General features: G+C 38.9%; 1 protein-coding gene across 2 annotated transcripts in view; it reads right to left on the bottom strand.

The window, feature by feature from the left end:
• The window catches only part of LOC108094344, a 32,641-nt gene extending 17,581 nt beyond the window's left edge, over positions 1 to 15,060 (bottom strand). Inside the window, exons 1-2 of one of the 2 annotated variants that reach the window (XM_043209317.1) lie at positions 14,509 to 15,060; positions 12,399 to 12,722 (exon numbers count right to left, since the gene is read on the bottom strand). In XM_043209317.1, coding sequence (XP_043065252.1) covers positions 12,399 to 12,585 — 187 coding nt within the window. In that variant the 5' untranslated portion in view covers positions 12,586 to 12,722; positions 14,509 to 15,060. The remainder of the gene's footprint in view (positions 1 to 12,398; positions 12,723 to 14,508) is intronic. The other variant, XM_043209318.1, reaches the window with a different exon arrangement.
• Positions 15,061 to 15,675: the final 615 nt, after the last annotated feature.

The raw sequence follows: 15,675 nt of genomic DNA, 5'->3' as shown, positions 1-15,675 counted from the left end.
TTTGAGTGCTCAGGCCCAAACTGTCGCCACATTTTTATGTTGTAGGCGGCATCGCTGCCCTGGGGAGCTATTTAAAATTTTTCCAACACTTTGATAATCGCACTTTGCGGGCAGATTAATTATTTACGAGCGGCGCGTCCTCTTCTACCTGAGTTCACTCGCATCGTTTAACCCGCCGACAGACGGAAGACAACCGACAGCCGACGACAAAAGCCCAGAAGTTGCTGGTAAATCTTGGTAATGCCTAAAGCCCCGTTCCACCCTCAAATCCCGAACCTCGAACGCCAGACCAAGTATATTTGTCGCTGGTCTTAAGAGATTGCGGCGCACAATTTCCGCGCCTGGTTTGGGGTCAGGTCGCCTTCGCGTCCGCTTTCCCAGGAGATTTTCCGGGGCGGAAAAGCAACCGCAAGACATCAAAGCGCACACAACGACAACCAAAAGTCAACGGGAGTCAGGTAAGGAATGGAAGATAAAGCAAGGGCAATGGAATTCCGATATTATGAAAAATTAAGCCAACATGTAACAAACAAAAAAAATTAGGCATGTAATAAAACGATTACTCTTAACCTTTGGGAAATAATGATTGTTATGTTGGATAGGTACTGCATAACTGCATATATTGTTGACTCAATGTGCGTGAATCAAGCATACATAATTTTTGGGTTTAATTAAGGAGGTGGTGGATTAACTAGTCCCCTGTATCCTGCATCAATCAGAAGTGCAGTAACGCCAGCAAATTAATGCGCTAAATGCAATTTGCGGCGCTGAAAAGACGGCTTAAGGCGATGCCAAGTGCCTTACTCTTTGAGCCAACTAACAGCCAAGCCAACTTTTCCTTTGGCTCCAGCGCTTTGCCGTCTGAATTATGCAGTCAAGAAGAAATAGAGCTGACTGCCATGTAACACAAGATTAAAGTTGGTTTTAATTGCTTAAAGTTTCCCTTTGTATTTATAAAATGTTTTAAAAAACTTTTATAAATCTTGAGATGTTAAAATTTTTAAGTGTTGGGTTTGTGTAAAATGAACTTCTCTTAATTGATCATTGTGTATGCAACTTCGAATGATTCATTCAAGGAGCTTGCAAATTCCGCCACAAAGCCTCCATTAACATACATCCCACTTATTGCATCCTCTTCCTTTCAACCCACATTAATATTTGATTGCCGTTCTCAATTCAACTTTCTTTTGAATAGTAGCGAAAAAATTTGGTTATGCCTCGAGGCCGAGACCGAAAGTTGAGCGAATATATGGGTTTCTCCGAAGAACATGTGCCTAAATACATAGGAGAGAATTTAAAATAAAAGGCCATAGGCACGCTTCCTACCAACCAATTTTCTTTACTTTTCCTTCGCTCGTTTTTTGTATTTTTGACTGCTTCTGGCATAATTTGAGGAACTTCCTATTCAACTTTTGCTGACCAGCCCCAGGGGATGGACACACACCTCAGCGGGGGATGCCGGGGGTGGATATATATATTTATAAAGACAACTTGGCCCTGGCATATTACCATGCCAAGGGATATACGACGTCTTGGTCCGACCGAGAGCATTATAAATAATTCAGTGGCCCGGCTCTGACCGGAGGCGCTTTAATGAGGCCAAAACGGACTTTGGCCATCACGAGTTTAAGCAATTTTCGTAGCCAGGTGAAGGTAGAAGAATTTATGAAAAACTTTCTCCTTTTACTTCAGTTTTGCCTTATTTCAAGGGGTCTCACTTAGAAAAATGTAATCAAAAACAAACGGTGTAAATAATAATTTATAAGATAAAGATTATTTTTATTTGATCAACAAATTTTTGATAACAAAATAATAAACTACCAATTTTAAAATTCAACAACTAAAAGTTTAAGTTGCAGCTCAAAAGCATTTATTTTCCTGAGTGAAAAAAAATCAGTCGTCTCAAATGCGAAGAGTCAGGGAAAATCAACCGATAAAGGTAAATATACATGACATATCCAAATGTGGGCGGGGCTTGTCTGGGCGGAAGTTGAAGGGGCGTGGCGGACGGGAGGATATGGGGTAAGCAGCCGCAGTGCGTTGGGAAAAATCAATTTCGCATAAAAAATTCAAGCAAAATTTTATGCCAACCTTTTTCTGCCGGAGCTCAAGTAAAAGTTATTGCCAATATGTGTGTGTGTGAGTGCCGTGTGCATGTGTGTTTGTTTGCCGGCATGTGAACTTAATGATTATGCAAATTGGCCTATAAATCGATTGCCAATCGTCGGCATTGCCACAAACTCCCGTTAGTTTTTTTCGCCGTCCTGATGTCGCTATTGGTTTTACGGGTGGTTCACCCAATTATAATTTTTCCTTCCGGAATTATTAATTATTTAATGAGAGTTGCTTCTTTAAATTAAATAAATAAAGAAGAAATATAAATATTAACCAATAAAGATTTTATTTCAGAAGCTTTTCTTAAATTCAATTCAGCCTGATAGCGAGGGTACTCCCCTTCTTATTTTCGCAGGCGATTCAAGGCCCAATAAAAAATATCTCAGTCCTTTGCGTTCTAATGCCCTTCAAGCTCGTCAACGCACTATAAAAATATCATTATCAGTGCAAAAGTTTGCTTATCAAAGATGACTCCGACAACAGCAACAGGATGAAAAACAAGAAATGTTGGGAAAAATGTGGCAAGAAATTTGCATACTCCCCAAGACATGAGGCAGAAGCCAAAGACATGCGGCTGCCACTGTCGTTGAAGTTGAAAAATGAAAGGCAAGGAAAATTGAATTGCCAACTGGTCGTCTGGGTCCCTTTCCCCTTTTGATTTCCCATCGCCTGCCAGCAAGCTTATCATTAAATTCAAATATCAATCAATTTATCATAAAAAGAAACGGAAGCGTCAACAAAGAAGCCAGTTGAAAGGGGAAAAAGGCGATTTATGGGACTGCATCTGCCATCAGGTTGAAGGATCACAAACTAATGCAACTGGCAAAGGGAATAGAAAATCAAGAAAAAATTATATATTCGTTAGGTCATTAGTTTTTGGAATTTAAAACTCTTATTCATTTAACTGTAGTGAAATGTAAATCAATGAACAGATTTTACCATGTATTCATATCCTACAATTTTGAATTGGAATTGCAAATGTCCCAACTTTAAATAATTGAAGTTTCCAATAAAACAAACAGTATCCAACACTTAATCCTTTGCCAAAAACTCTTTGCGTCCTTTAGCCGCAAGAAACGTTTCGGCCCTAAAAGGCTTCTATTAACCAGTTGACAATTGTGCCTTCGACTCCCTTTAAGCCCCTAAGTAAATTATTGCTAATGGCCTCCACAGAATGTTTGGCACAGGGATTGATATTGGGATTGGGACTCGCCAGCAAAGTAATCACAACATTTGATTGATTGAAATCAATTTCCCGTCAGAGACATCTGTGAGTTGTGTGTGTGTGATTTTTGGGGTGTTTGTGTTTATGCATATATTTGCTAGCACTTGGTTACTTTCTTTGCTATAACACTGAACGAATAGATATGAAATCCTCTTAAAAGTATTATGCTTTAAATATTATTTCAACAATATTTTGGGGTTGTTGCTCTCCGTATATTGGCTTTCAAATTCCATGTAATTATTTATTATATAAAAACTTTTTTATGTTCTTATATTTTTCTAGTTTTTGTCTTGTTTATTTTAAGGTGTCTGCAATCTAGACCATACGCATACCATTAGATAGCGATACGCTTGAAATCAAGCAGGGCGAAAGAGAGACCTTTCTCCCGCTTTCTCCATTTCTCTGGTTCGTCACGGGAGTTGCCATAGATGCCAAGTGCAGACAGGCGAAAAGCTCAAGTTGAGACGCATCGTTATCCTCCGCTTAGGACTCCCTACAATTTCCAGCAGGTTTTCATGATTCATCTGGTACATCTTTGAGTTGCTGCCTTATTCCGCGAAATTAATTTCAAATGAGTAGCTGACTGTTATTATATAAAATCATATATGAATAATAAATGAAAATGCATTTGTCTGGAAAAGTTCACTTTGCCCCATTCCCAATTTTTGGCCACATTGTTAGGCAAAAGCAAAACAGAGCAGAATACGTGGCTGGGATTTTTATAACCAAATCAGGACAAGACCTGCCACCCTGAGATACAGCTGCTTTTTTGGCATTGCTTTTTATTGTTTTTTATGATCATTTGTATTCATCAGTTCTGTATTGATTTGGCTGGGAGAAGCTGAGGAAGAGGAAGCGTTTATATGCCAAGGCAGCGAAAGGATAAACAAAACTTGGCAGAAGCCAATGAATTCTGATGTTTTGTTGCCCGTTTCGCCCTTTTCGCCGCTTTCTCCGCTTTCTCCGGTTCTTGGCAATTCCGCACAGCATCTTACGAATTTATGAGCTATAAAAACATCTGCCCGAACGGACTCCCCCTTCCATTTCACCCCTCTTTATTTTCCCTGTGTGGTAAGGACAAACAAAAGTAAAGTGCTCCACTTTTTGATTACTTTTTGTTATTGTTTTTATGATTTTTGTTTCTTTTACTTCGCTTTTATTTTACATTTTTATATTACTTCTTCCGGAGTTTGTATGTCCTTTCTTCCCTTGCGTAATTTTAATTAGGCGCCAAATGCATAATAAAATAGATATTTGCTTTTGGCTGGGACATGTGTGATGGAGCTAAAAGTGGAGTGGGATGTGTAAAATATAATCCAGATAATGATTAAGGTTTTTATTTAAAAATTTATTTATTTTACTTAATTTCCCGCAATTCCTTTTGGACTTTGGCTTTCATTTAACATTCTTAGATTGAATTAAACATATCGCCTTCTCTTTGTGACATTGCAAGTAAAAGGATATTCGGCTGAATGCCATTTATTGAATTTATTAAGTGCAGCACTGGCAAATATGGATGGTAATTAACTTTTAACCAGCGCAGAGAGCAGACTGCAAAAAAAAAGGCGGGAATATTAAATATTTAATAAAGCTGCGCGCGCATATTAAAATTGCATTAAAAATGTCAGGAAAACTTTTTTTCTACAGCGGCGAATTAATCCAGGGAAAGCCAGGGAGGTGGGATGAGCGGATAAAAGAGATACCAAGCTGCGGTGGAGACGCGGATAAAAAATTGAATATGCACCCAACGGAATAACTGAATTCATAAAACGCATCGCAGGCGAAATGAAATGCGGCAAAAATGAAATGTTAACAACGCCAAAAGCCGAAAAGTAGTTCGCCCATTTTTCCATGAAAAATAACGAAACGAGGCATATAAATAAAAGAGCGAAAAAAGACTTTTGGCGACATCAAAGTTATTGACAGCTGTAAAGTTGGTGTAATCTCTACTTCCATTCCCGCATGGTAAAATGTCAGAATTCAATTAAAATTTTATGATATGCACAAAGCAGCAAAAAGCACTGACTTCAGAGGGCGTAAAAAGTAGAAAAGGAAAGTTAAGCAGGCAGAGGGAAAGTGGGAAATTTTCCTGTCATAATGAAAGCAGATGCATGCCCACTCACATGCTTGCACTCCAGCTCACACACCCACACTCACACACACACACACACACATACACTCTCAGGCGCTCATTGAGGCCATTGGCAGTTTCCCGCCTTTCCCCACCATTATGCGCTTTTCCAGCTTTTCTCTTTACTTTGTGGCGGCGACAACTGCACACAAGTGCTGCGCATTTTGATATAAATTTATGGATACCCTATCCTCAGGCCACAGAGCATGATGAAATAACTGGAAGCCAAACATATTGTTTACATAATTATATATGCAATTTATAAATAAATTTCCATTTAAAAATAAACTAAAAAAAAATTTAGTTTTAAACTGATTTTTTAGTTTATTTCAGCAATAGTTTATATTCCATAATATTTTTTATTATGTAAATGTTTAAAAAACAATCAACCCATTTTATTTCGGAAATAAATTTAAAATTTTAGATTTAACCAAACCCATGGCATTTGCAAACTTAAAAAAAGGTCATTGAGAGGTCCCACAAACCCTTGCGCAAAAATACTTGCGATGACAATCTGAAATTTTTTTGCCGCTGTTATTGCTGTTGCCCATCTTGAGCATCATTTGTGCGGCGATTTTGTGCTGAGCTCTTGGTTTTTGCGACAGAGAAAAATAAAACGAAAATAACCATTAAAATGATGGTTATAATTTAGCTAACCATTTCGGCTGGCATTGTTTTGTAGCAGGGCCAGCTGCTAATGCGGCTTTATTGTTATGGATGTGACAGTACTTTTTCGCCGTTTTTTACAGGACCATTGAATGTGCTCTTGTGCATGTGGATATGCAAATGGGTATGTTAACAGGATGTTGCAGCATGTTCGTCATAAATTCTGTTTGGGAAGCGTGGGAGTGAGGGCCACAAATCGACCATCTGCAGTGACCTTTCAACTGGCGCCCATAAAACTGTCTCTCATGCCCCCCCCTTTTTGGGCCACTTTACAACTTGAAGACCACGGACCGGGCCGAAAGGCGGATGCGATAAGCTTAACCCATCCGCACACTGAGTGGAGGCATTGATTACCAGCGGCCCAAATAAATTACGAGAGCTCAGTGCTCTGGTCCAGTCGAATGGCAAACTTTTCCCTGCAACTTTCACTTTGGGACGCGGAGAAAGGGTACGGAGAAAGTAAAAGCAGCCACCGGAGGCGGAATTTTTCCGCTCTATTTGCGCCGCACAGTGACTGCCAAAAACTCACTGCAGGCAACTGACACAAGAAAGTGAGGGAATAGAAGAGATAGAGAAGGATTTTGACTGAAATATACCCTTTAACTTCGGTAGGGAAATATATTATGTATATATGAAGATTTTACTAAGTTCACTCTTGTTGGTGAACTAAGAACAAAACTTCTAGTGGGATATTAATTTATAAAAAAATATTCTGGTGTTTAAGGCACTAAGAATATTATAAATATTGATTACAATAAAGGGCTGAAAATGAAATGAGCATACATTTTTATTGGAAAAAGTAAATATGTATTTTTTATGAGATCACTTCCATCGCTATTGCATACCCTTGAACTAACAGTTTAATGGGCCCCTAACAAAATAGAACGAAAAACCAACAGGAGCTGCCATTTGCCATTTTCCAGGGCCATTCTCGAGAGCGTCTTGGCAGCGATGGGCGCGTGACAGGCGGGGGGCGTGGCAAATGATGCGTGAATAAATCAGCTTGAGTTGCAGGCACATGTAAGTAATGTTTCCTTGGCCAGACACGAGCCCATCCCTGAGCTTCCGTGGGAATGTGTTCGAGGAAATGACACAAGTGAAAATATTTCAAACACTCTGGTCCGAGAAGTGAGCAAGGAACTCAGCCCAAGTGTGATTGTATGGGTATGTGCCATCGATTGAATTGTCTTTACGCTTTGCTGAGCGGCTTACACGACTTAGCCGGAGCTCTGATTGTGGGTGTGAGCGTCTTATTTAGCCGCACTCCCACCAGCCTTTACTTTCGCTTGCCTGCACTTTCTCCTAATCAAGTGCTCTCTTCCGCCGAGTGCATTAAATATTTAAAAATAGCTAAGCGAAGGTCAAGCTATGAATGAGTTTGAAGAGGCAGTAGTACGTACCTTTACTGAGCTTACATTATATAATCTGTTTTAAGACAATTTAGATATGAACTTGTTAATATAGTACATTGATCAAATAACGTGTAATAGTTTAAAATTTTAAGTTAATAAAAAGGGGAGGGTGAACCCATCTCGTAATATAAAACTATACCCTTTTTACTCATTTATTCGTATCGGATCATGTAACCGTATTAATCTCCCTTTCCATATCCCGATACCCTGATACAGATTTCTCTTCTCGATTTGCACATTTGATAATTTCTGACTGCGAATCCAAATCAATTTGCTGGCCATCAACGCCTATGAGGTTGAGGTTGCCAGGTCTGACCTGGAAAGCCTTTTAGCCCAACATTTGCCTTTTCCTACGCCCTCCGCACAATTTCCTTCCAATTTCCCCACACCCATCCTGTGGATCCTTGGCTGGGCTGATTATTTTATGCCTGGACGAACGGTCAGACGGTGTCATGTTGTTGCCGGCCCCTTGGATTTTTTGATAAATTTTCCATATCGTTAGCAGCAGCAGCAGCTGATGAAGTGGGGGAAGTGGAAACAAGGACCCTTTCGGGGTCCGTTTTAAAAGGGTGTTTCTCCCCGGCTTGGATTGCTCTTTTTCGAGCTAGCTGCACATTTTGTTGTAATACAATATTTTGGCCATTAGGAGCCAGAAGTTGGAAACAGGCAAATGGCCAAGTGGCAGCCAGCGGCCACTGACTTTGTTTGCTGCGCAATGTTTGCGCTTCTCCATTTCTGCCCGGTCTTTTCTGGGGTTCTGCTCTTGCTTACACTTTGGACCTTCGCACATGCCGCAAGTGGCGAATGGGAAAGTGGAGATGGGAGGTTGAGGTGTAAGATATCGAGTTTAAAAAATGAAGGGGTTCTGGGTACTGAAAAAAATCGATATATTACTTTTGGTTTGAAAAAGGACTTTAAAGTTACTTGACTCTACATCACCAAATACATAATAATTCTAAATTAAGTTTTCCCACGCTAATGCTTTAATGTTTTTTTTTTTAATTCCTATAAGTCCAAAGCATTGCAGAATGTTTAGGGTATCACATGCTTGACCATAACCTTGATTATGCAACCAGTTTGTTTAGGCCTAGTCCTGGTTTGACCCAATCGTAATCCGACCGAGTTGAGGAATTATGCTTCGAACATTTTTGGGCATAACCTCACACATCTCCTTCATCTTCTGTTTTTTTTTTTTGTTCAACCATCCCACTGCTTAATGGAACGTAAAGTCTGCATGATTAATAGGCTTCAGTCGGTCGTTCGTCTGAGCCTCGTCAGACATTAATGCCAAATCCTACCGAGGCCCAAACACACACTTTTTGTGCCTTCCCTATGCTCTAATGATTTCAATAAAGCTACACAAAAAAGCCCCCAAAAAGAAGTCAACACACGGGGCTTTTATTTTGTTTCAATTTGCTTAGGGGCGTTTACTGACCGGATCGGACAAAATTAAGCCGAACTGAACCGAAAACCGGCTCTGAAACTGTTTGCTTGTCCTGTGACTTTGTATTCATCTTGGCTTTCTTTTGTTGGCTCCTTCACTTTAAGTTTAAAAATGTAACCAAACGTTTTAGAAAAAGAAATGTTTTTTGTAAAAATGATCAAACTGTAAAATATCTAATAATTTATGATTCTCTGAACTATTCCAAGTATCAAAATCAATAGAATCTAAATTAGGTAATTTTTTTATTTAAAGCTTATATAATTTAGACACCAAACACATTTTAGGCAATTTGTTCCATCACAATGATGTCACCCGAAAGTGCCATGAAATATGCACGAATGTTCTGGATTACAGTTGATGAACATTTGTGTCCCCCTAGATTTATTTTTGTTTGAGGCACCTTCACAACCTGCTGTTTATGTCAACGACAATAAATAAAAGTAGAAAAAACAACAAAAGAAAAGAAAATAGAAACAATCGAGGAGCTTCCATCAATTGGGCAAATGCAGAGATAAACTTCAACAAAAGCTTAGTGGCTCAAAATGTTTTTGTGTGGCAAACACAGGACATTGATACCACCGTGTCTGAGTATGTGTGTGTATTCTATCTATTGCAACAATCTGTGTCTGCGTGTGTGAATAATCAAAACAAATACAAAACAGGCGAAAAAATACTCACCCACAAGGAGACTCAGTTGCCTTGGCCATTGTGGCGACACAGTTTTATTTAAACAAAAGCCTACTTGAGCTTATGCTCAGTTTGCTAGCAACAATTTAATGGCAATATATGGATCAGGGGATGTGGCAGAATAAGTACACAGTGGGGTATTAGTGGGCACACATGTAGCCCGTAATGCCCACATATGCATCATCTGCCGGGTAGTTTTGTGGCTGTCTTTGGCAATATGCGAAGAACATATATTTCCCCTAATAAATAAAGCTTTTTGATCCTGGTTGCAGTTATTAAATCTCGATTGAAAACCCCAAAAAATAGTTTAGAATTATTTGTGTGTAGTCATAAGCCCAAAATAAAAAGTATAGCATACTTATTCGGGTACATTCAATGTAGTAATTCCCAAATTTATTTTTCTGTCTGTGGATGCAATTAATTAATAAAATAACACGCATTCACAAAAAATATTAGTACATGAGGGCTAAGATTGTGAGTCCCCACCAAAATACAATTTACATCAATTACCAGGTAATATAAATAAATAAAAAAGAGGGAGTGATACCCACCACATTTCATACGATTATTTTGACCCCTGTCGATTTTTTTCTCTTCTTTTTATCGTAAGTGAGTCAAGGGCAATTTCCACTGTGGGGCCGACTTGATTAATGGGAAATTGTGTTACCGGCTAATGAGAGTGGTGGGCGGCAAATTGGCCGCGTAGATATACACATACCTATATAATATACGCATATACATTTAACTATAGAAGAAAAGCCAAAGCAGGTGGAGCTGATGTATTTGCGTTTAAGCATTATTTTTGGTGAAATTCAATGAGAACGAGCTGAATTTCCAATGAAATTTTAACGAATTTCATATTTACAGTTAGCCCGCGGGGGGGTTGGGCGTTTTTGAGGGACGCTGTCAGAAGCAATCAGGCTGCAGGCGCTGCTCGGCAATATCAAAGAGCGTATTAACATGCAAAGCAGGGCCCACCAACCAGAGTCAAAGTCAGAGCGCAAAAAATGAGAAAGTAGGTGTGGGTCGCTTGTCGGTTGTGGATTGCGAAAAAAAACAGACTGGAAAATAAAGAGAGACGCGAACTTGACTTGCCACAGAAGGCGCAACAAAATTGAAAACCATTAGGATTAATGTTTAGTTGAAAGATTTGCGCGTTAAGCCATTTTTACATGGCTGCCTTCGGCTGCCTCCAATTGCTAATGTAGTTTATGTGTAGGAGAGGGTGGGTTGGGTGGTTCTCGGATGGCTCCACGGCTGGATGGAGGATGGCTCTTTGGCTCGGAGGGAGTATCCCTAACGCTAACTGACGTTGCCTTCTGCTGCGGATGCTGTTACTGCTGTTAGGCTTAAGGCGAGACGCACAAACGACATGTAAAATGTGACATTTTAATGTATGCAAATGAGACGTAGAATTAAGCCAACGCACCCACACAGAGAGCGGGAAAGGGGCTGGATAAGTGGGGGGATATGGGGAGCGGAAAAGGACCTGCAGATCCCCGCTGGTGTGCAAACATTCACTTGGCTCCATATCCGCTTCCGCTGCTCAGCATTCCCTGTCTCCTGTGCTTCCCTGTCCTCCGCCCTTTGTGATATGATTTGAAAATAATGAAAAGACAGTTACAGTCTCTTCCCGCAGTTTTCGGTCCCTCGCTCTTTCGCCACCCGTATTAGTAACCCCCGCACGTTCTTGCCCTGGCGGAAATGTCAACTTAGCTCGCCTGAACCCCGAAAAATGCGACAAAACACAACACCAACGATGATTGAAAATGTTATAGAAGCGGAACATGTGAAATAAAATATACCCTTAAAAAGAAAATAACATTAACATTACTAACATTACCGATGAAGCACACATGATTTTTTTTTAATCGCAACTTTTTGACATGGAAATGTATTTTATATTCTAATGCCACACATTCTTAGAAAATAAATAGTTGTGTCATTTTTGTAGCTACTTCTTATATCAACCCAAACTAAGAGAACCGATTAGTAGCATTTCTCTTCTAAGCACAAAGTGCGGACTTCTTTTCCAATTTATTAATTTCTATTCCATCTGCGTCCCTCAATTTGTCCTTATCGGCCCTTTTGTCTTTGGCCAATGGACTTGTTCGATTGTTTTGGTCTTTGGCTTTCAATTTGTTGATTGTTTTTCTTGGGATTTTTGCTGAAATTCGTTTTGAGGCAGTTGGATTTCCGTCCAGAGAAAGAATGCTGCAAAAATGTTTGATTATGAAATGCGTAAACTTCTTGTTTGGCTTCAGATTTTCTGAGAAATGCTGGGAAAACATTTGAGATATTTGTTACTTCACTTAAAAGTTCTTTGAAAAATGCTTGAAATAATTCTTTGTTGCCGAAAGCTATTTTTCTTGGCAAGGGTTCGTACAAGATACTGAGTTACACAAACACCGCATTGAAAAGGTGGTTTAGCTTTAGATTAATGCTTGTCCAATAATCTATTTTTTTTCACATGGAACAAAGTAATTCGACTTGTAAAGTTGTAAAATTAGACCTCGCACTTCAAATAATATCCCTCAGTTGACTCTGGCAAACTTAGGCACACAATTCCCATTAGTGTTTAGACATACCCCTCGAACAAATATTTGTGAATAAATAAAATAGAAAAAAGAGACCCGCAACCCGTGCATTAATTATGAGCCATTTTAAATGTGCCCCAAAAGAACCTTTTTCGTTTTAGGGAAGAGATTTATAACTCACCGATTAGGACTAGTATCACATGTAGGATATACCAGATCTGCAAACTCGTGGCCGCCGTCCTTCTTGTGGCAGATTTCCTCGTGCCCGGAGCCTGTTGCTCCACCCTCAGCTGTTGGTGGCATTGGTGGTGCTCGGTTTTATGGTGGTGCGGCAGCTGGTGCTGGGTAAAGGGATCCAGTGCACACATCTTTGCCTCCGTTAAATGCCCCAAATGAGCCACGCCCACACGCACTAATGTCTTTATTAATTTCGGTGTGAAAATTTCACTTATTTCATTTGGACATTAAGTTGTTGTTCCCGGGGGTTCTCCTTTTAGTGCTGCCTCTGTGCGGTAATAAAATGTTGGCTATTAATCACTTTTAATCGCGACGCGAACGAAAACAACGGAAAAGTTAAAGGCAAAAACTATTAAAGGACCTTCTGCCCCCCTTTTGCTTTCTCCATCATATGAAGCGTCGCTGCATTCAAGTTAAAGACATAAATTTTCAAGCATTTTGGGCAAAGATTAATTACAGCAGCCTTTTCTCGGTTCCGATGCGGGAAAAGCGTAGAAAAGCGGAAAAACGAAGGAAAGACCTTGGCACATAAATTCAAAATCCAGTACCCGCTCGCTCCTTAACCTCTTGGTTGATTTAGAGCGTCCGGAAACCGCTTGCCAGCCAATTGAGCTGGTGACTTAAAGTCCAAGTGGTGCCCCGTTTTAAAATGGCATTTTTTTTTATTTATTCGAGAAGTGTGCAAATTCATTTGAGTGCAGTTATTAAACAATATTTTATCGGTCCGATATTCAGTCAACCAAAATATTATTTTATGAGACCAAAACCAGCAAAATCGGTCATCCTACACATGAGGAACTTATAGGCAATTAACATATATCGGTTTATTGCTGTTTATAATATGAATGTGCCAGGAATTTTGTTCAGAAATGGGGTCGGAGAAACGAGAAGTAGTCATATTTTAGTATGGGGAAATTATGGCCTCTGCGAAAGAATGCATTATTGAACAATTTATGGTCAATTTGGTTATCTATTTGGAAATTATAATTTTATGAATGCTCACAATTAAGTCAAACGAAAATCGGGCTGATAAGTTTAAAAACACATGGATAACCAAATGATTGAGATAATACAAAGTCAAGGCTTGAAACATTTCGAAAAAAACCTCTATTAGATTGCAATAAACCACTATTCGTAAAAATAAGCCGTTGAGTTTTCACGAGCGAACGTGTCTATAGGTATTACATTCACCAACAGTTTACCATTGTTGGCTATTATTTATGGGCATTCACAAATCTACGACAACATCGGCAATTAACAAATATTTATAAATATTTATAAATAAATATACTGTCATACCCTGATATCAAACAATAATATTCAAATTTTTCGCGTATTTACTATTTTTTAGTTAGGTACCGAGCGACTTTGTTTAAACCCAACAATGGCTGGATAAACACAAACAAATAGCTAACAAGTCAGGTGCAGATAATAAAGCAGCAACACCAGAAGCTGTTATTATAATTACAGCAACAAAAAAATCGCGTACACCCACAAAAAACAACAATGGCAAGTGGAGCGCCTAAAAATATGCAGCACGAAATAAACGGCCAAGACCCAGCCCTATATACAAGGCACTACACTATGTCTGCGCCAACCCGCCCAAGCAACATAATTAGCCTAAATTGAAGCGGGAGCCAGAAAGGAAGATGGCAGAAGCGGGGAGACAAGAAAAAATGACAAAATATAATTAAAGATTAAAATGTTCTCTAGCTAAGAGTGGAATTTATGATGGCAAATTTTCAAGCTGGAATTTTTAAGCGAGTCTTGCTTAAGACAATCAGAGTTTCGGGTCTTTAAATTCTCAGTTTAAACTGTTTATATATAGCTTTAATGTTAGACTGCTTGTCTATTGATAAAAGAAATTATGACCTAACATTACAAAAGTATTTAAGATTTTTAATAGTTTACACAACTTAATAGCTGTCAGTTCAATAAAAGCATAAGATAATTCCCACAAAAGAGAATGTGTTTTTTAAGTTTTCAGTAAGTTACTTTTTGTTTACTTTGCCACCACTATAAGAACGGGTTTAAAAAGATAAAAAGCAACTAACGAGTCTGATAATGCAGAAGTTTTGCCCTTGCCTTTACAGGGATTTACACTCAGCTTCCCCACTTTTCATGTTGTTTTGATTTTTTAAATTCTGTTCAGTTTTGGGGTCGTCAGATGATTAGTTCTTGTGTTCCACTTCTCGCGATTTAATTAACCGCAACCGCAACAGTTTTCTCAGTTTCCTTAGCAATAACAACAAATGCTTGACAAATGTTTTCGGCACGCAACAAATTCGGAACTTCAACCATAAAGCTCAAAGATTTTCAATTTCCACTGCATGCACTTCCTCATATTTTCTTTGAAAACGTTTCTGTTATTATTGCTACCACACTTGCACTTTTTGTTTCTATTTGTGTAGTATTACAGGTATTTTTTTTTTTTTTTTTTGTAAACACGATATTACTTTTAGTGGCCACTCGCACACACGCACATAGTAGAGAAGTGTGCGTGTTGTTCGTTTGACTCAGTTTTCAGTTTCGGTTTTCGTGAGCCTCTTTCAAAAAAGAGGGGTTTAAAACAACGCGCGCGGCAAAAACGACGTGCGTATGCCTCAAAGTTGAAATCGTGACTAAAAAAAATTTTGGTTTGCAGTGCCTCGTAGGCGGGTGGCGCCATCGCACGGCCAACGCTGGAAGCTACCTTGGTGGAAAGCTCTGTGTGGAAAACTTTGCTCTCTCGCATTTTCCTCCCCTTTGTTTGTTCCATTTCCAATAGGTTCAGATAGTAGGGTGAAATTTAACAGCTGAACTTTCCTATAACAATAAAGTATGTGTTAGCTGTTAAAACCAGCTGCAAAAATTGAAAGCGAAAATAAAAGTTTTCGTTTGCCAAAGTGAAATATTTGTTCTTTTGATTAAAAGGAAGAATGAACAGCTTATTATAGACATTTCTATGCATTAAAATAACTTCCTGTTTTAAAGAATAAATTCAAAATGGCTCTCTGTAATCTTGATATTCTCTTAACTTTACAGAGCAATTTTAAAATAAGGGGATTTGGCGTTGACTAAGAAAACATGTTACTAACATTTCATGTGTATGTTAGCCATCCAGATAAAAACGAAAAGAAAAACATTTTAAATCAAACGAAAAAAACTATGTGTTATTAATTTCAGTAATAATTATAAAAAATCATTAAAAAATGCTATTTTTGATACGTTTGCAGGCCTCA

The sequence above is a fragment of the Drosophila ficusphila genome, unplaced genomic scaffold, assembly GCF_018152265.1.
Source record: "Drosophila ficusphila isolate 14025-0441.05 unplaced genomic scaffold, ASM1815226v1 contig_797, whole genome shotgun sequence".
In the NCBI taxonomy this organism is placed as follows: Eukaryota; Metazoa; Arthropoda; class Insecta; order Diptera; family Drosophilidae; genus Drosophila; species Drosophila ficusphila.
The sequence above is the reverse complement of the archived record's forward strand: the minus strand, read 5'-3'. Positions and strand labels throughout refer to the sequence as shown.